Below are 17,397 nucleotides of genomic sequence, written 5' to 3' on the forward strand. Positions count from 1 at the left end.
CTAAAGTGTTCAGGGGTTTTGCAGTGTTTGAGAAAGTGAGATATGTGAGCTGATCTTTAGTAAGACCTCTGTGGAAGAGGAGAGGCCAGAGGAGGCCATGGCGGAGGCCAGGTGGCAGATGGTGCCTGATGGGGGCAGCGGCCACGCGGGGAGCAGTGGGAGGCGGCCAACATCCCTCCTCCACTCTGACCCCAGGGGCGAGCTCTCAAGCCCGACAGTGACCTCACAATCACTGCCCACACCTGCCAGCCTTCAAGGCCAACATCCCAGCTTCCTGCCGACGCTCCCTTTATGTTCACATCGCGAGGCCACACCCGCCTCTGAGTCACCCAGGCCAGCGAGCGAGGCACAGGACTCGAGGGAGTGTGCAAGCACCGGCCTCCGCCCGTGCACAGCCAGGGCTCCACCATGGCAGAGCAACCGGAGGACCTGAAGGACTTGATGCCCACAGAGAGGAAGTCCATGTGGAGGACCGCCGAGGAGAGGCGCATGTCTGACCTGACCCGCGTGCTAGAGTGGCTGGAGCGGAGGAAGGGGAAGAAGAAGCAGGTGTTCCAAGTGCGTACTGTCAAGGAGGAGCTGCTGGGAGACTGTATGCAGGGCTGTTGCAGTAGGGGAGAGAGGACTGGGCTCTCCGAAACTAGAGGCAGGAGGGCTAGTGGGAAAGCAGGAAGGTAGAGGGAGGCTGGTAAGCACCATCAGGTCCTCTGTGCTTGCTAATCCGGTCGGTGCTTGGCAGGGCTGGGCTCCCCACACACAGCCTGAGGGACAGGGCCTCAAAGGGGTGGCTGCCTTGAGAAAAGCACACCTGGGCTGCAAAACTGGCAAGAGGCCGAGAGAAGATTGACATCTCCAAGGGGCAGAGAAAGAATTCACAAGTGTAAGTTTTCTAAAGTGAATGCTCTAAGGAAAAGGAGGTTGGGGCCTGCTGTCAGGAAGAAAGCCAACTAAAGTTTGGTCAAGCTGTGGGGAATGCTAGTCTTGGTCAGGATTCAAGAAGGGTCAAGGGGCAGCAGTTTCTGGGTCTCCATGTTGGCAGAGTAGGATCGTTCCCACTGTCCCCAGCCACTCCCCTCCTAGGGCCAGGGTCAAAGGGCATTCCTTCCCCACTGCCATCGCCCCCACTGCCATCGCCCCCACTGGGGCTCCTGCTAACATAACTCCTCCTTTCTGCCCTACATCGGAGGTGGTTCTGGGCTGCCCTTTCTTCTTTCTCCAAAAAGAACCAAGTGTGCCTCAGTTTTCCCCAGAGCTCCCCTTGGCCAGTCACCCATGAGAACCCAGCCACGTCCTTGGACAGGCGTGTCCTCTGCAGAGGTCCCAACCTGATCTCGAATGCCCTGCCCCAGAGCACGATGCATGACCAGCGGCGTCACTAATGGTGCTGCTCACCCTATGGCTGGCTCTGACGGGCTGTGAGCCAAACCCTGCCCACACCTGGCACTGCAGGCTGGCTACCCTGCCAACTGCGCCCAGCCGGGCCCACCATGGTGCCACTATGACCCCTGGCTGAAGGATAAGGAAGCTGAGGTGAAGAGAAGTCCTTCTCTTGAGGTCCCAGAGGTAGAATAATAAAGGGCAGAGCCAGGGCTCCAACTCAGACTTACCCAACTCCCAGCCCACAGGCTTGTGAGGAGGCCAGCCCCCCAACCGCCCCTTCCCTGCTTCATCTAGGCCAGCGCCTGCCCCTCAGGAAAGATCCCTTTCTGTTGAAGGTCTTGCTCTCACCCATGGCAAGAAAGATCTCGACTGCCAATTCCACCAGGCACCCTAAAACACATCTGACGGCCACATTCCCCTCGGAGCTCCAGGATTGACACGTGGCTACTGAGGCCCGACTTGGGCAGGGGTGCGGGAGTGCTGGGTCCTCAGAACTCAACTTAATATCGATCACAGAAATTATATTCGCTTCCATACTTAACACATTCCGTTCCATCTCCTTCCACTAGGATTCTATCCTAATAATGTTTTAAAGGCTTTACCTTATATGTGGCTTTTATTGTAAATAATTTTGGACCCAGAGAGGAAACAAATTTACATTGGAAATATAATTAAACTGTCAAGCACCATTAGCATCTGGAGCTTCAAAGAAGCTCTTCAGAAGGAGGGTGGCGCGTCCGTGGCAGGTCCCAGAGAGCAGCAGGTGTCGGGGCCTCCAATGAAGACCGGGGCATCTGCCTGTCCCAGGCACCCTGCAGCCACCTCTCTTCTCTCCCGACTCAGGCCTGGCCACCCAGGCTCTTCCCCACTTCAGACGGCCACCACGCTGCCCCTTGGGATCCATCTGGCACCCGAGAAGACCACTGAGGTCCAGAACCTTGGCCACTGAGGCCACTGAATCAGTGAATGTTGCAGTTTCCTTTGGTCTAAGGCATCAGCATGGAATTCCATTCATTGTGCTTCTCCCAAATGGGGATTTGGGGAGCTACTCAGGTGACTCCTCTGGGGACGCTGAGGACTGTGTGGAGGTGGTGGGTGGAGGGCCACCCTGGAGAAGATGGCTGGCTCTCCTCTCTCAGCCCCAAAATTCAGTCCTGGCCCCAACTTGCAGCCCCCACCCGCTGAGACAAACAAAACCCCAAAGTTAAGCAGCACCACCTTCCTTAGAAGGCAGCCTCCAACAGGAAGCACGGCCCTGGGCAGCGTCCTCCCAAACCCACGCCCTGGCTTCTCCAAGCAGCCTTCCGCCCACGCCTCAGGGAGAGCGGCAGGCCCGAATGCAAGGATCCATTCTTTTCTCACAATAGCCTTATATGTAGATCCTACTATTGTCCTCATCTTCCTGGTAAGGAAACCAAGCCGCAGAAAGAGAGTGCCTTGCCAGGGTTACACAGCCACTCGGCAACCGCAGGGCGGGACTCTGGCCCAGGCCCCCCGGCCTGGACTCCAGCCTGGGCCACTTTCCCTCCACAGCCCGGGCAGCACGTGCCAGAGGAGAGAGTGCATTTCGCACTCCCCACGATGCCCCAGCCCTTACCGATTGGGCGGGCTGCTTCCTGGATGGGCCACCCTTTCCACACCCCTGCTGGGCTCCTCCCTTTCGGGACCCTGGAGATTGCCAGTGACTCCGCCTTCCCTGCCTCCACCGTGGGGGCTGGCAGGCCAGGGACATGCCAGGCACAAGGAGTCAGTGCAGGGCAGGGTGTGCTCAGCTCCTGGACAGGGCGCAAGGAGCACCTGGGGAATAGACAGGCAGGATCAACTGTGATGAGCACTCCAGGAAGACAGGACGGGTGCAGAGGGGGTGACAAGAGGAAGGGGCTCTGGGGCAGAGGGAGAGTCTGGGCTGGGCAAAGTCCAGGGCTCTGAATCAGCAGGACCTGCCGAAAGACAGGGCAGCCTTCCTGGAGTTCCAGACTGGAGGCCAGGACAGAGAAGTCACAGCTAGCAAGGCCACTTAGGGCAAAGGGAATTCCAGGTTGGGGACTGGGGCTGGGGAGGGGACCTTACATGGGGGGTGATGGGGAGCCCATGATGGACCCTGAAGTGGAGAAGGACAAGACCAGACCTGAGGTTTAAAGCTCATTCCGGGGCCAGGGGCATGGGCACCAGGGCATGTCTGGAGGCAGAGCTACAATGAGGGGACAGGAGCCTCCGCTTGTGGGCTGAAGCTTTCTTGTTGGTGTTGACAGAGGCGGTGCTGTCCCCACAGGGGTGGCTGCAAGGCTCTCCTCCCTTGTCTTTGCAGCAGCAGAAGAGCAAGGTGACGATAGCCCCTAGCTCAAGTGAGAAGAAGGAAGAGAAGAAAGTCAAAGGTATCCTGAAGAAACATGGAAGGAACCAGGCAGAGACGACTGACGCCCCTAGGCAGGTAACGCGCGCCCCCTCGGTCCTCCAGGCTGAGGCGGGGTGACCGCTCCTCTCCTGTGTGCTGTCTGGCTACTTTTAACACGGAAGACTCCGCAGTCCACTCCTGCCCCACACGAACACCCACACGACGCCTGCCCTGCCCTGTCCAGCATCCCAGCGAACCCTGCATCCCTGCTGGGAGCGTGGTTCTCCGCAGGTGCTGCCTCTTGTCCTGCCCACCTCTCTCCTCCCAGACCACTCAGGAATGCCATCTGAGAGATGAGAGCCCGAGACATGAGGGAGACGGGCATGAGTAAGCAAGCCTGTCTGCCTGGCCTCCTGCCCCTCCAGCCTCGCCTGGGGCCCAGGCTGGTCCTTCCTTTGTCACCTTGCCTGTCTTTTAGCAAACCCTTGAAATCACTCAGTTTGGGGTGAGCCTATTCAGATCTGTCACCAGGATGTAACTTCTCGCCTGCTCCCTCCAAGGCCTCGTGGCAAAGCTCCAATAAGGAAGGGGACCCCATCATCTACCGAAAGGTCTACGGACTGGAGCAAAAGGCAAAACGCCACAGCATAATCTCCGGCAACTACTCCAGGGATATCCCCAGGAAATCTGGTAAGGGAAGCGCATTGGCCCAGGGACACCTAGAATCATCCCCACAATCCCTTCCTCTCAGAGGGACCAAAAGCACAGGCTGTTCCTAGGGCAGCGCCATCCACATCCATGCAACCACTGTGCACACAGGGTTCAGAAACCCACAGAGAGGAGTCCACTAAGGGATCACACCAGGGGTCCCACTTGGCAAGCTGGGTGACACCGGGTAGGAGCTGCCAAGGTCTGCCTGCCCCTGGGTGTTCTCTTTCAGGACGCCAGTATAATGCATCCCAGGTTCCTGAAGCCATTCTGGTGCTATCAACCTCATGAGTTCCAAGATGTGTACCTAACTTAGGTGCTGTGACAATGTCAATTACAGAAGGTACCATACCTGCTGGCCTGAAACCTGCCAGGTGTTGCTCACATCTAGGAAGGGGTAGGCTTAGGTTGTGCCAGATACTCAAACACAAAGGCTACCTGGGTTCTGATCTTGGCTTCACCACTTTGTAAGGAAGTCAGAATTGTATAATGCTGGGCAAGTCACTCCATCTCTGGAGTCCAGTCTTCTCATCTGTAAAATGGAACGATAATAGCATTACCTGCCTCATCATGCAGTTGTGAGGTTTTATTAATAGCAAAATGCTGCATGTAAAGCACCTCTCCTGAGCCAGAGGAGGTGCTCAATAACTGTTAGTGGCTATTTCTTAGTAAAGATTTTGCTAAAATTTCAGGCTGTCTCTGCTATATGCATTCCTTGGCCTCTTGGGATAGAGGGGAATTGTAAAAGAGAAATCTGGAAGGATTCCAGTTAGCCCAAGGGAAAAGTGGGCAAGAGCCTTCAAGCAGGAGCTGCCAGCTCTTCTATGTAATGTTGCCCCATGGTATGCAACAAAAGTCCTTCTTTCTTCCTTTTCATTTATTAAATAATATGCCAAAGCCAATATAACCAAACTATAGTCATTTGCCTGTCAGATTTAAATATAATTGGCTTTAAATGCAGTGTGGATTAAATCCTAGAACAGCTCTTTAGTAGAAAAACTGGTGAGATCCAAAAAAGTTCTGTAATGTGCCAATGTTGATTTCTTAGTTTTAACACATGTACCATGATTATATAGGATGCTAACATTTGGAGAAATTGGATATTAACATTCAGGAGAAGTGGGTGAAGGGTATACAGGAACTCTCTTTATTTTCTTTGTAACTTTTCCATAAATTCATAATTATTCCAAAATATAAAAAGTTTATTTAAAGGATAAAACTATATAGATTGGCTTCTGCCCCATGGGAAGCTCCATACCTTTCCCAAGTTTGCTGTGACCCCCAGTGTCATGTCTGCCTCCAAAGTCTTGGTCCTGCTGGGCCCTTGAGCTTTTGTAAATCTTGCGTCCAGTGGATATTGTCTTCTCCCTGCTCCATGCCCACCCAGACAAAGCAAAGCCTTGTTGCCCTGATTTCTCTCCAGACCTCTCACATGAAACCTTTGTGTATAAGCAGATTTTACTGAAGATTTGAGGGCAACAAAAAGCAAAAATTACATCACAGAATTACACAGCAAACAAATGAGAGGCTGATTATGAGACCCTCTTGTTCACCAGGAGACTTTTCCATGGCTACATTTCCCAGCAGGGAGTGTCCCCCAGATGTTTTCTCCATTCCAAGACTAGGATTAGGGTGAGACAAGCCAAGAACATAGGGCACAAAATTTAAGGAGGCACTCACTCTCAGGTGCCAACTCTGCACTTGCATGGGCCTGAGAGTGACCACCTCCTTAAATTTTGCCCCATGGCCACCTCACTCGCCTCATGCTAGTCCTGGTCTTGCTCAGTTCTCCCTCATCCTCCCTCTTTCCTCTCCCCTCTCCTCCCACCTCTGCCTTCCCCACCCCACACATTCCCATCGGCTTTTTACTTGGAGAGAATTCTTTTTCATTTGTCTTGTTCTGTATCCAAAGTAGCCTATCAGGATATTGTCCTAAACAAAGTCAGATCCTTCCCTAAAAGAAACTCATACCAGCTGATTAAGTAATGAGTACACATGTGGAGGAGACACGGAAGGAGGAATCCTGGGGCTCCACACTCCCCCAACAATCATTGCTATCTGAGCCGCAGGAGGGAGCCCACAGTGCAGAAAGCTGAAGAACTGACATAGGAAACTCTCTGGAGACTGTGCAGTGGCATTGCTCCAAAGGGAAGGCAAAGCAGTGACCCAGTGGGTGGTGAACGGTGAGCACTGTGGCTGGCAAGATGTTAAAATTCTAGACCCAGAGCACTGCCTATACCCAGGGGTCAGATCTGTTCCTGCTACCTCTCCATCACCCCTGCCAGTCCCAGTGGGGAGGGAGCAGGGAAGCCAAGCATTTTCATGTGTCTTGTGGGCAGGACGCCTGTGGAGCACACCCCCACTACCCCTGACAGATGTGGGGGGGCTGACAGTCATTGCCACCTGTTGATGGGAGCAAGGCTGTGCTCTAGCCAGCACACAGCCAACAAACACCATGGCCAGAGGATCTGAATAGGCAGCTCTTAAGCTGCCATGGGCTGACAATCACCACCACCTGCAGTGTGGGCAGAGTTGTGCTCAAGCTGGCATCCCATGTGAGCCCCTCAACCACTGCCACCACAGGGCATGGGCAGGGCTACACTCAAGCCACACAGAGGACAAAAGCTGGTGTCAGCAGATCTGAGTGGAACAGCTCAGGCCAGCATGGGCTGACAATCACCACAACTGACTGAACTCACCCTGCAACACAGGGACCACCAGTGACAACCACAGGGGAACAGTGAGGCAGGAGATGCAAGAGAGCACAGTGTTAAACATTCACAGTGCATCTGCCCATCTGTGCCAGGTCCGTGCTCCAGAGTAGCATGCAAGTGAGCCATCCAGGGACCTCTCCTCCCTTCACTGAGTAGGACAGTTCCCAGCAGAAGAGAACAGGTGCGCTGCAAGCTTACCTATCCCAATCTCAGAGAAGAAATTCCAGATGAGAAGGAACCAGAATAAAAACTTTGGCAACATGAAAAAACAAGCTGTTTTGACACCCTCAAAAGTTCATAACAGGTCTCAAGCAATGGACCACAACCAAAAGGAAATTGTCAAAATGTTAGAGATGGAATTCCAAACATGGATGGCAAATAAGATGAATGGGATTGAAGAGAAAGTTGAAAACCAACACAAAGAAGCCAAAAAAATGTTTCAAGACATTAATGAAAAAAGCGAAAAATTCACTAAAGAGATAGACAACATAAGAAAAGATATAACAGAACTTAAAGAAACGAAAGAGTCATTTAGGGTATTTCAAAGCACAGCAGAAAGCTTTGACAACAGTCTACACCATGAAGGAAGAATTTCAGAGATTGAAGACAAGGCTTTCAAACTAACCCAGTCAGTCAAACATGCAGAAACTAAATAAAGAAGCATTAACAATCACTCAGAGAACTATGAGACTATGCAGTGGACAAATATATGAATTATAGGCATCCCTGAGGGAGAAGTAGAAAAAGCAAAAAGCATGGAAGACCTACTCAAGGGAATTATTGAGAAAAACTTCCCTGGTATCTCCAGAGATTCAAAGATCCAGATATAAGATGGTCATCAAGTGCCAGGAAGATTCATAGCAAACAGGGTATCTCCAATACATACAGTCACCAACCTGGCCAAAGTCAAAATGAAGGAGAAAATTCTATAAGCTGCAAGATGAAAGCAACAACTAATCTACAAAGGAAAACCCATCAGGCTAATAGCAGACTTCTCAGTAGAGACCTGACAAGCCAGAAGTGACTAGGGCCCCATTTTCCATCCTCTTAAACAAAATAACTGCCAACCAAAAATTTTATATCCTGCAAAACTAAGTTTCAAAAATGATGGAGACATAAAAACTTTTCCAGACAAGGAAACACTAAGGGAATTCGTCATGACTAGACCTGCCCTACAGGAAATGCTCAGAACTGCATTATATGTGGAGCAGCACATTAGATACCCACCAGTGTAAAAACAGCTGAAAGCTAAAACTCACAGCTCTAATAAAACCATAGCACAGGAGAGAAAACAAAGCAATAAGATATCATCCAACATGATGAAGGGGACAGTATCCCACATACCAACACTAAATGTAAATGGTCTTAATGATCTACTTAAAAGACATAGACTGGCTGAATGGATGAAAAAATAAACCCCAAGTGTATGCTGTCTCCAAGAAATGCATCTAACTTGCAAGGAATCACACAGACTCAAGGTAAAGGGATAGAAAAAATATTCCATGCAAATGAAAACCAAAAGTGAGCAGGTATAGTCATTCTCATATCAGATAAAATAGTCTTTAAATCAACAATGGTAAAAAAAAAAAAACCCACAAAGATGGTAATTATATAATGGTAAAGGGAGCAATTCAACAAGAAGGCGTAACAATCCTAAATATATATGCACCTAACATAGGAACCCCCAGATTTATAATGCAAATTCTACTAGATCTAAGCAAAGAAATAAATAGTAGAATCATAATTGCTGGGGACTTCAACACCCCACTGACAGAATCGTACAGATCACTGAAGTAGAAAATCAATAAAGAAACACAGAGCCGGGCGTGGTGGCTCATGCCTGTAATCCTAGTACTTTGGGAGGCTGAGGCGGGCGGATTGCTCAAGGTCAGGAGTTCGAAACCAGCCTGAGCAAGACCCCGTCTCTACCAAAAATAGAAATAAATTAATTGACCAACTAAAAATATATATACAAAAAATTAGCCGGGCATGGTGGTGCATGCCTGTAGTCCCAGCTACTCGGGAGGCTGAGGCAGTAGGATCGCTGAGCCCCAGAGATTGAGGTTGCTGTGAGCCAGGCTGACGCCACGGCACTCACTCTAGCCTGGGCAACAAAGTGAGACTCTTGTCTCAAAAAAAAAAAAAAAAAAAGAAGCACAGAGCTTAAACAGGACTCTAGAACAAATGGACCTAACAGATATTTACAGAACATTCTACCCCAAACTACTGAATATACATTCTCCTCACCAGCACATGGGACATTTTCCAGGATTGCACATATCTTAGGCCATAAAACAGTCTTAGCAAATTTAACAAAATGAAGATCATACCATGTATCTTCTCAGAACACAGTGGAATAAACTAGAATTCAATCTAAGAGAAACACTCAATTCTACACAAAGTCATGGAAATGAAACAACCTGCTGCTGAACGATCCTTGGATCAATGATGACATTAAACTGGAAATAAAAAGATTTCTCAAACTAAATGATAAAGGAAACATAAGCTCTGAAAGCTCTATGGGACACAGATAAAGCAGTCCTAAGGGGAAAATTCATAGCCTTAAATGTCTACATCAAAAGACAGAAAGATCACAAATTAACAACCTAACATTACATCTCAAGGAGCTAGAAAAAAAAAAAAGCAAACCAAACCCAAAGCCAGCAGAAGAAAAGAAGTAACAAAGTTCATAAAAGAACTAAACAAAATGGAAACCAAGAAAACAATACAAAAGGTCAATGAAACAAAACCTCTTCTTTGAAGAGATAAGCAAAATCCATGGATTACTAGCTAGGTTAATCAGAAATAGGAGAGAAAGGACTCAAATAAGCTCAATCAGAAATGAAAAAGGAGACATTGCAACTGATACCACAGAAATACAAAATATCATCTGTGAATACTATGAAAATCTTTACACAAACTAGAAAGTGTAGAGGAAATGCACAAATTCCTGGAAAAACACAACCGCCCAATCCTGAATCAGGAAGAAATAGAAATCCCAAAAAGATCAATAATGAGCAGTAAGATTGACGCAGTAATAAAAATCTACCAATAAAAAGAAGCCCTGGGCCATATGGAGTCACAGCTAAATTCCACCAAACCCACAAAGAAGTACTGGTACCTATCCTACAAAAATTATTCCATAATACTGAGAAGGAGGGACCCCTCCCTAACTCACTCTGTGAAGCCAGTATCACCTTGAGACCAAAGCCAGGAAAGGATGCAACAAAAAAGAAAACTACAGAGTGATATATCCCTTATGAACATAGAAGTAAAAATCTTCTACACAGCAAAGGAACCAATCAACAAAATAAAAAGGCAACCGAAGATTGAGAGAAAATATTTGCAAACCGTATATCTAATAAGGAGTTAATATCCAAAATATACAAAGAACTCATAAAACTAAGCAAGAAAAAAAATCTGATTTAAAAATGAACAAAGGACCTAAAAAGACATTTTTCCAAAGAAGACATACAACTGGCCAACAGATACATGAATAGGTGTTCAACTTCATTTATCACAGAGAAATCCAAATCAAAACCACAATAAGGTATTATCTCACACATGTTAGAATGGCTATTACCAACAAGATGAGAGGTAATAAGTATTGACTAGGATGTGGGGAAAAGGGAACCCCATGCACTGTTGGTGCGAACATAAATTGGTATAGACATTCTAGAAAACACTGTGAAAATTCCTTAAAAACTTAAAAATAGAACTTTTATATGATCCAGCAATTCCACCTCTGAGTATATATCTGAAGGAGACAAAATCAATACCTCAAAGAGGTGTCTGCACACCCATGTTCACTGCTGCACTATTCACAATAACCAAGACATGCAAACAACCTGAGTGTCTACTGATGGATGAATGGCTAAGGAAAGTGTGGCATAATGTGCAAGGGAACATTATCCAGCCATAAAAAAGGAAGGAAATCCTGCCATTTACAGCAAAACAGATGTACCTGGAAGGCACCGTGTTGACTAAAATAACCCGGACGGAGAAAGACAACTATTGTATGTTTTCATATATGTGGAATCTAAAAACTTGAACTCATAAAAGTAGAGTAGAAGGTTGCCAGGGCTGGGGTGGGAGAAATGGAGAAATGTTGGTCAAAGAGCATAAATGTTCAGTTATAAGATAAATAAGTTCTGGAGATCCGGCGTACAGCATGGTGGCTATAGTTAATAATGCTGTATTATATACTTGAAATTTGCTAAGAAAGTAGATCTTAATTGTTCTCACTACACACACACAAGGGTAACGGACGTGTTACCTAACATATTATAGTAATCATTTCACAATATATACATTCATTAAGTCATCACCGTGTACACCTTAAATATATATAATTTCATTTTTCAATTATACCTCAATAAATATAAAATGTAAAAATAAAGATAAATAGAGCTTCTTGTAGGTACCATATGATTGGTCCTATACAGTGACAATCTCAGTCTTCTAATTAAGATATTTAGACCATTTACACTGAATGTTAGTACAGGTGAGGTTGGGTTTAAATCTACTATCTTGACATTTGTTTCTAGTTTGTTCCATCTGTCCTTTGCTCTCTCCTTCTTCTTTCTCTGCCTTCTCTTAGAACAAGTATTAGTTAGGACTCCATTTCATCCTTTTTGTTAGCTTCTTAGCCATGACTCTCTGTGCATTATTTTAGTGATTGTGTTATGGTGTACAGTACACATCTTTAAGTCATTGCAGTCTCCCTTCACTTCCTGGAAAGCATAAGAAACTTACAAGAGTATACTTCTACTCCTGCCCCAGCCTCCATGATGCTGTTGCCACATATTTTTCCAAGAGTTATAAACTCCACAATAGATTCTTGGTTTTTTTTCCCTTCAACAACTATATTTTAAAGAGATTTTTATGTTTACCCACATTTTAACATTTCCAGTGCACTTCATGCCTGCACATAGATCCAGATTTCTCTATGGAGTCATTTCCTTGCACCTGAAGGTCTCCCTTTAACATAATATGTGATGGAGGTTTGTTGGTAATAAATTCTTATAGCTTCCAAAAAGATCTTTATTTTACTTTTGTTTATGAAAGGTAATTTTGCTGAGTGTAGACTTTTAGATTGACAGCCTTTCTTCTTTAAAGATGTGCTCTCCTGTCTTCTAGCTTGCATGGCTTCCAATGGGAAGTTGGCTATCATCCTAATCTTTGTTCCTTTTTAATGTATCTTTTTTTCTATGGCTTCTTTTAAGATTTTCTTTTTAAGCAATTTGATTATGATGTGCCTTAATGTTGTTTGCTCCATGTTTCTTGTGTTTGAGGTTTGTTGAGATTCTTAGCTTGATTTTTTGCCATTATTTCTTCAAATTTTTTTCACTCCTCCATTTTCTCCTCTCCCCTTCAGGTAAGCCAATTACATGTATTTAAAGTTCTACAACTCATTGGGTTTTTAAAAATCTTTCAGTCTTTTCTCTTTGTGTTTCATTTTGTGTAATTTCTGTTGCTATGTCTTCAAGTTCAGAAATCTTTTCTTCTCTAATGCCTAATCTGTGGTTAATCCCATTCAATAGAATTTTCATATCAAACGTTAACATTTTCATCTCTATAACTTCAATTTGGGCCTTTTTTAATCTTCTGTGCCTCTCCTTAATGTGCTCATGCCTTGGTGAACATAATGGAGTATATCTATAATAGCTGTTTTAGTCTACCAAGTCTATCATCTGAAAGTCGAATGGCACATACAGACTACTGAGAGTAAAGACCTACAACCTCATAATCCTGTCACCAGCCCACATATAAGTCACCATGAGGGTAAATGAATGATATTTGCAGATTTGGAAATATTTAGGGACTGTATCAGCCATGTATCCCTTCAACTGCAGAAAATACTCCAGAAGAGAGCAGAGACACCGGATTAGGAAATAATTGGGTTAGAAATAAAAATCTAGGTACACACTTAAAACCAGATGATATAGAAAGATTGATAACAAAAGGGAGGGCAAAGAAACAAGGAAAATGCAATGTGTCAAGAAGAATATAGAAGTTTTATAAATATTAAAAGGAAGATATCTTTGTTTTTCCCTGATATGATACATATTTGCAAAACTCAAGAAATTCTAGTTAAAAATTCATCAAATTTGCTATGATTGTTGGTATACCAAATACAGTTCTAAAAACCAATAGACTTTTCTCTGTACTAGTCATACTAGTGAGAAATGGAAATAAGTAGAAAGTATTCCATTCTCATAAGTAACAATATGTAAAATACTTAGGAGTAAACTTAACAAGAAGAAAGAATTAAAGTCTGCAAGCTCTAGCCCCACCAATATTTATTCAGTGCGAGCTCAATATTTGGGTCAGATCAGACACTCCCCGTCTCATCGCATGTGTCCATGCCTGGTGCGTGCAGTTCCTCAGCCTACAATCCTTCCTTTTCTAACTGATAAACAATCTGTCCTTTAAAATCCAGCATGAAGTTTTTCTCCTCTGATACCTTCCGCTGTCTCCTCTAGGCTCATTCTTTTTAGCTGAACTCCTTTTCAGGAGGAAGGTAGGAGAGATTGAAATAAGGGGAAAGAGGGAAAAGGAAGGGCTGGGAAGCAGGGAGAAAGGAGGGAGGAAGAAAAGGACGACTGAAGTTAAATAAATGCTAGGAAGGACAACCTGCAGAAGCCTTGACAAGACCATATGTCAGAGCAGGTGTAATTTGAGGCCCATGCATTCTCTCAGCCCTCCTCCCCTTCCTGCTTACCCCACCTCTCACCCCTCCCAGGATCTAACTCCTCTGTGACATCTGTCCAATTTCAGACTTAGACATCAAAGACGTGATTGCCTTAGAGTCCCTGCAGCGGCCAACCTCATTCCGTCGGCAAAGCGTGGCCATAGATCCCAGCTTACAGGACAGCCTCTATGGCACCCGGAGGGTGCCTTTCTCGAGAGAATGGTCCAGCAAGACATCCGACTCCCTTTATGAACGCAAGCTCAAGAGTCTCTTGGAGAAAGGCACGGAGCCCAAGATTGAGACTGCAAAAATGCTGAAGCCGGAGGAGGTGCTGAGCTGCCGGTGAGCAGCCCTGTGTGGGCGGGCGCGGCACATCCTAGGAGCACAGGCCGGGATCGCTGCTGTCGCAGGCTCACACACCTGGGTGGTGGGGCGTGGCACGTCCTAGAACAGGCTTGGATCACTGCTGTCTCTGGCTTGGACACCGGGGCTGAGCCTGAAGACCTTGCAGGGGGGACTCGGTGTGGCCGAGCTCTGTCCTTAGGTCCTAAGGGACTGCTCCAGGGCTGAAGCCATTGGGTTTCCAGCTCACCTGCCAGTGGACCTGCCCCTGAATGGGCACGTCATTTAGGTGCTGCCATTTTGACACCACACCTTGGGACACTTACACAACCCTCCCAATATTTGCATTTGTTTCATAATAGAAACATGGCTATTATCCACAAAAGGAAAGAATGAGTTGTTCCTGGCCTTGTTTTAACAAGAAATCTCCCTAAGACCCCTCACACAGTGGTGTTGAATTGCTGATGGTGGGGGCCGCTGTCCCTAGGGCTACCTGCAGGGCCTTTGGGGTTTTACACTCTCAAGGTATCACAAACAAGGTGTGAAACCGTTTGGTGCTTGCTGCTCTTACCAAAGGGTGTCCCTTCTTACTTGCTCTCTGTCCTATTTATCAGGACCTGCTAGTTTTCAGCAACAGTCTACAGCCTGGTTCCCCCTCCAAAATAAGCCTCAAAGATCCCTCCCCCTAGACCAGTGTTATCCTTCACTGTAAAAATGCAATTGACAAGTTCAGAAACTTTAGAAGGGAAGAAAAGGAAAACCAGAATAATGTAGTCGTAGTCCTTGTAAAGTCGACAGCAGCAAACTCATCTGCAGATGAACATAGGCTTGAACGCCTGGCAATCAAACGGCCCCATGGCAAAATCCTGCCCTGCTCACTGGCCAACTGAGGGGTGGATGGTGGCATGGTTAACCGGCTTACACATAAACTCCCACTACTCTGTGGTGGCCCACTGTCCTACAAGGTCTCGGTCGGCTCCACGATTGTCTGGGAGACCCAGTCCCTTGTGGAAGACCCATACTTACTGCTGCTTAAATCTAAGCCCTTTCTAATCAAGTTTGAAGCGATCAGGCAGACACCCTGGCTGGTGGCCCTTGCTGGCTGGTTCCATGGCTGCATGGCTCGAAACTCCGGCTTTCACCTTGACAAGGGGGTTCTAGCTGACTCTGACCAGCAGACAGCCCACCTGGCCTCCATGGTGTGGAGAACAGAGATTTGGGCAGGACTCCCACCCTCTGAGAAGGTGGAAAATTGTTTGGAGAGATGGCATATGATGCTGTTAGAAAAACATTCAAGAAAAGGATGAACTAGTGCAGAATGGACGTGCCACAGGTACAGATGTGTGAGACATGTGTCATGGGAGGACAGGGTGGACGGTGACTGGAGCTGTAAGGGAGAAGGTGGCCCAGGTGTGGGAGTTGGTGAGGGTCAGAGGTAAGCTCTGGGGAGATCGAAAGGAGAACGGTGGCCATTCCCAACAGGCAGAAAACAGAGCGCATCAACATGCAGCTCGGCTCCCGTCACCTGTAGGCACGTCACCAAGCAGCAGGCAGCGCGAGTAGGAGACCTGCCCCCAGACCAGAGCTGAGACCAAGGTCCAGGCTGATGGTGGGGCTCTTTGGACATGATGGCAGAGATGCTGTCTGGGTCACACAACACAAAAGGGATCAAAGCCATTCTTCAGGGTAGATCAGAAGTATGGGGCTTTAGCTAACATTTTAAATCAATGGCCTTGATGTTTTAATTGTTTGGCTATTATTGAAAGAAGAAGCTCACCTCTATCCCTGCAACTTTGCCCAGCCGTGATTTCCAGAGCCCTAACCATCTCAGCTCATGCTCATCTTCCAGTGATGGGACACGTAACAATTTGCATTCCGATTTTTCTCCCTACTTGGCATAATCTCACAATCATGTTGTACCTTCTTTTTCCTAATGCCATTTTAATTATGAGTCCTTGAAATAATGGTCAGTTATTTGCCTAACCATTCTTCTGTTAATGAAATTACTTATTTTCCTGTTGTTTATATCTCAAAATGAACATCTTCTATTTATATAGCTTTTCTTTCCATTGACTTTTCTTGGGCTGAGTTGGGACCCTAGCAGAGTTACTGAGTCCAAAGGTAATGAACGTTTTTTCTTTGGAGGGAATTCATTTCCAAGAGCTACACCAACATAAACTCCCGCCACCTCTGTGGTGTCCCACTGTCCTACAAGGTCTCTGTCAGCTCCACGGAGTCGGGAAGAACCAATCCCTTGAGAGGACCCATACTCACTGCTGCTTAAATCTAAGCTGTTTTGATAAAGTTAGAGGTTATTGTGACTCCACCTTCAACTGACCTCTTTGGCCTTCTCTTGCACAGATACCTGAGGTTGTCCAAGAACAACATCCGCACCCTGCTCAAGCTGTGCAGGGATGCAGGGATGAACGTGGACATCCACCCCCACATGGTTGAGTCGGAGATAGACGCTAAAAAGGTGTTCAGCCGAATCCACAGTGTGGCCCTCTGAATGGCTCTCGCCGCCACCTTCCGCCTCCTGCTCTTGGACCCTTTGCCACCAGATGCCACCCTCTGGCACACTACCAGTGGCTCTGCAGACTTAGTGCGTCCCTGTAGACAGTAACAACCAGAAAACAAGCCTAGACAGCATGGATCATTGTGCCAGTGTAAGATTTGTCCTCGACATCCAAGTCAAAAGCAATTTAGGAGAAACTTTTTTCTCCCTGCCAATAGAAGACTCCTTAGAAAGGGCTCTGAGAAAGGAAGTCTTAGAAGGAGTGAGAAAATGGGGGCCCGGAGCCCCCAGGAGGACTTTGGGAAGGACAAAGTGTTGGGGGTCTGGTTGAGGACAACACACCCCACATCCTGTGCAGGACTTGGCGGTGTGGAGAGCCAGCCCTCTGGTGTCCGTGTGGTGAGAGGGCAAGCCCAGCACTGCGTGGAAGCAGGGAGGGCCCTTGCAGGCACAGCTCCCCCGGGGCCCTGGGGCCTTGCAAAGGTTGTAGGCACTTCTATAGCAGTAGGTCCAGGACCTTATGATGCATTTGAAGAGAAGAAGCCACAGGGGGCAAAGAGCTTGCTCAGGGCCACACAGACGAGGTGGCAGGGCTGGGATGCTAGCAGCATCCTCACCTTGGCTGCAGGCTCCTGCTCTGCCTTCTTGTGTGATGGAGATGGTAGCAAATCATGCAGGGCTGTCTAGAGACACAGCCTTCCACCCCAGC

At 47.1% G+C, this 17,397-nt stretch overlaps 1 protein-coding gene across 1 annotated transcript; it reads left to right on the top strand.

Annotated features, from left to right (window-relative positions):
- The first annotated feature begins 285 nt into the window (after positions 1 to 285).
- Positions 286 to 16,826, top strand: C20H16orf78 (chromosome 20 C16orf78 homolog). Its single transcript, XM_012788975.3, has 5 exons — positions 286 to 558; positions 3,689 to 3,811; positions 4,276 to 4,405; positions 13,918 to 14,173; positions 16,535 to 16,826. The coding sequence occupies exons 1-5, from the start codon at positions 409 to 411 to the stop codon at positions 16,680 to 16,682; spliced, it is 807 nt and encodes a 268-aa protein (XP_012644429.1). The 5' UTR covers positions 286 to 408; the 3' UTR covers positions 16,683 to 16,826.
- Positions 16,827 to 17,397: the final 571 nt, after the last annotated feature.

The sequence above is a fragment of the Microcebus murinus genome, chromosome 20, assembly GCF_040939455.1.
Source record: "Microcebus murinus isolate Inina chromosome 20, M.murinus_Inina_mat1.0, whole genome shotgun sequence".
Taxonomy (NCBI): domain Eukaryota; kingdom Metazoa; phylum Chordata; class Mammalia; order Primates; family Cheirogaleidae; genus Microcebus; species Microcebus murinus.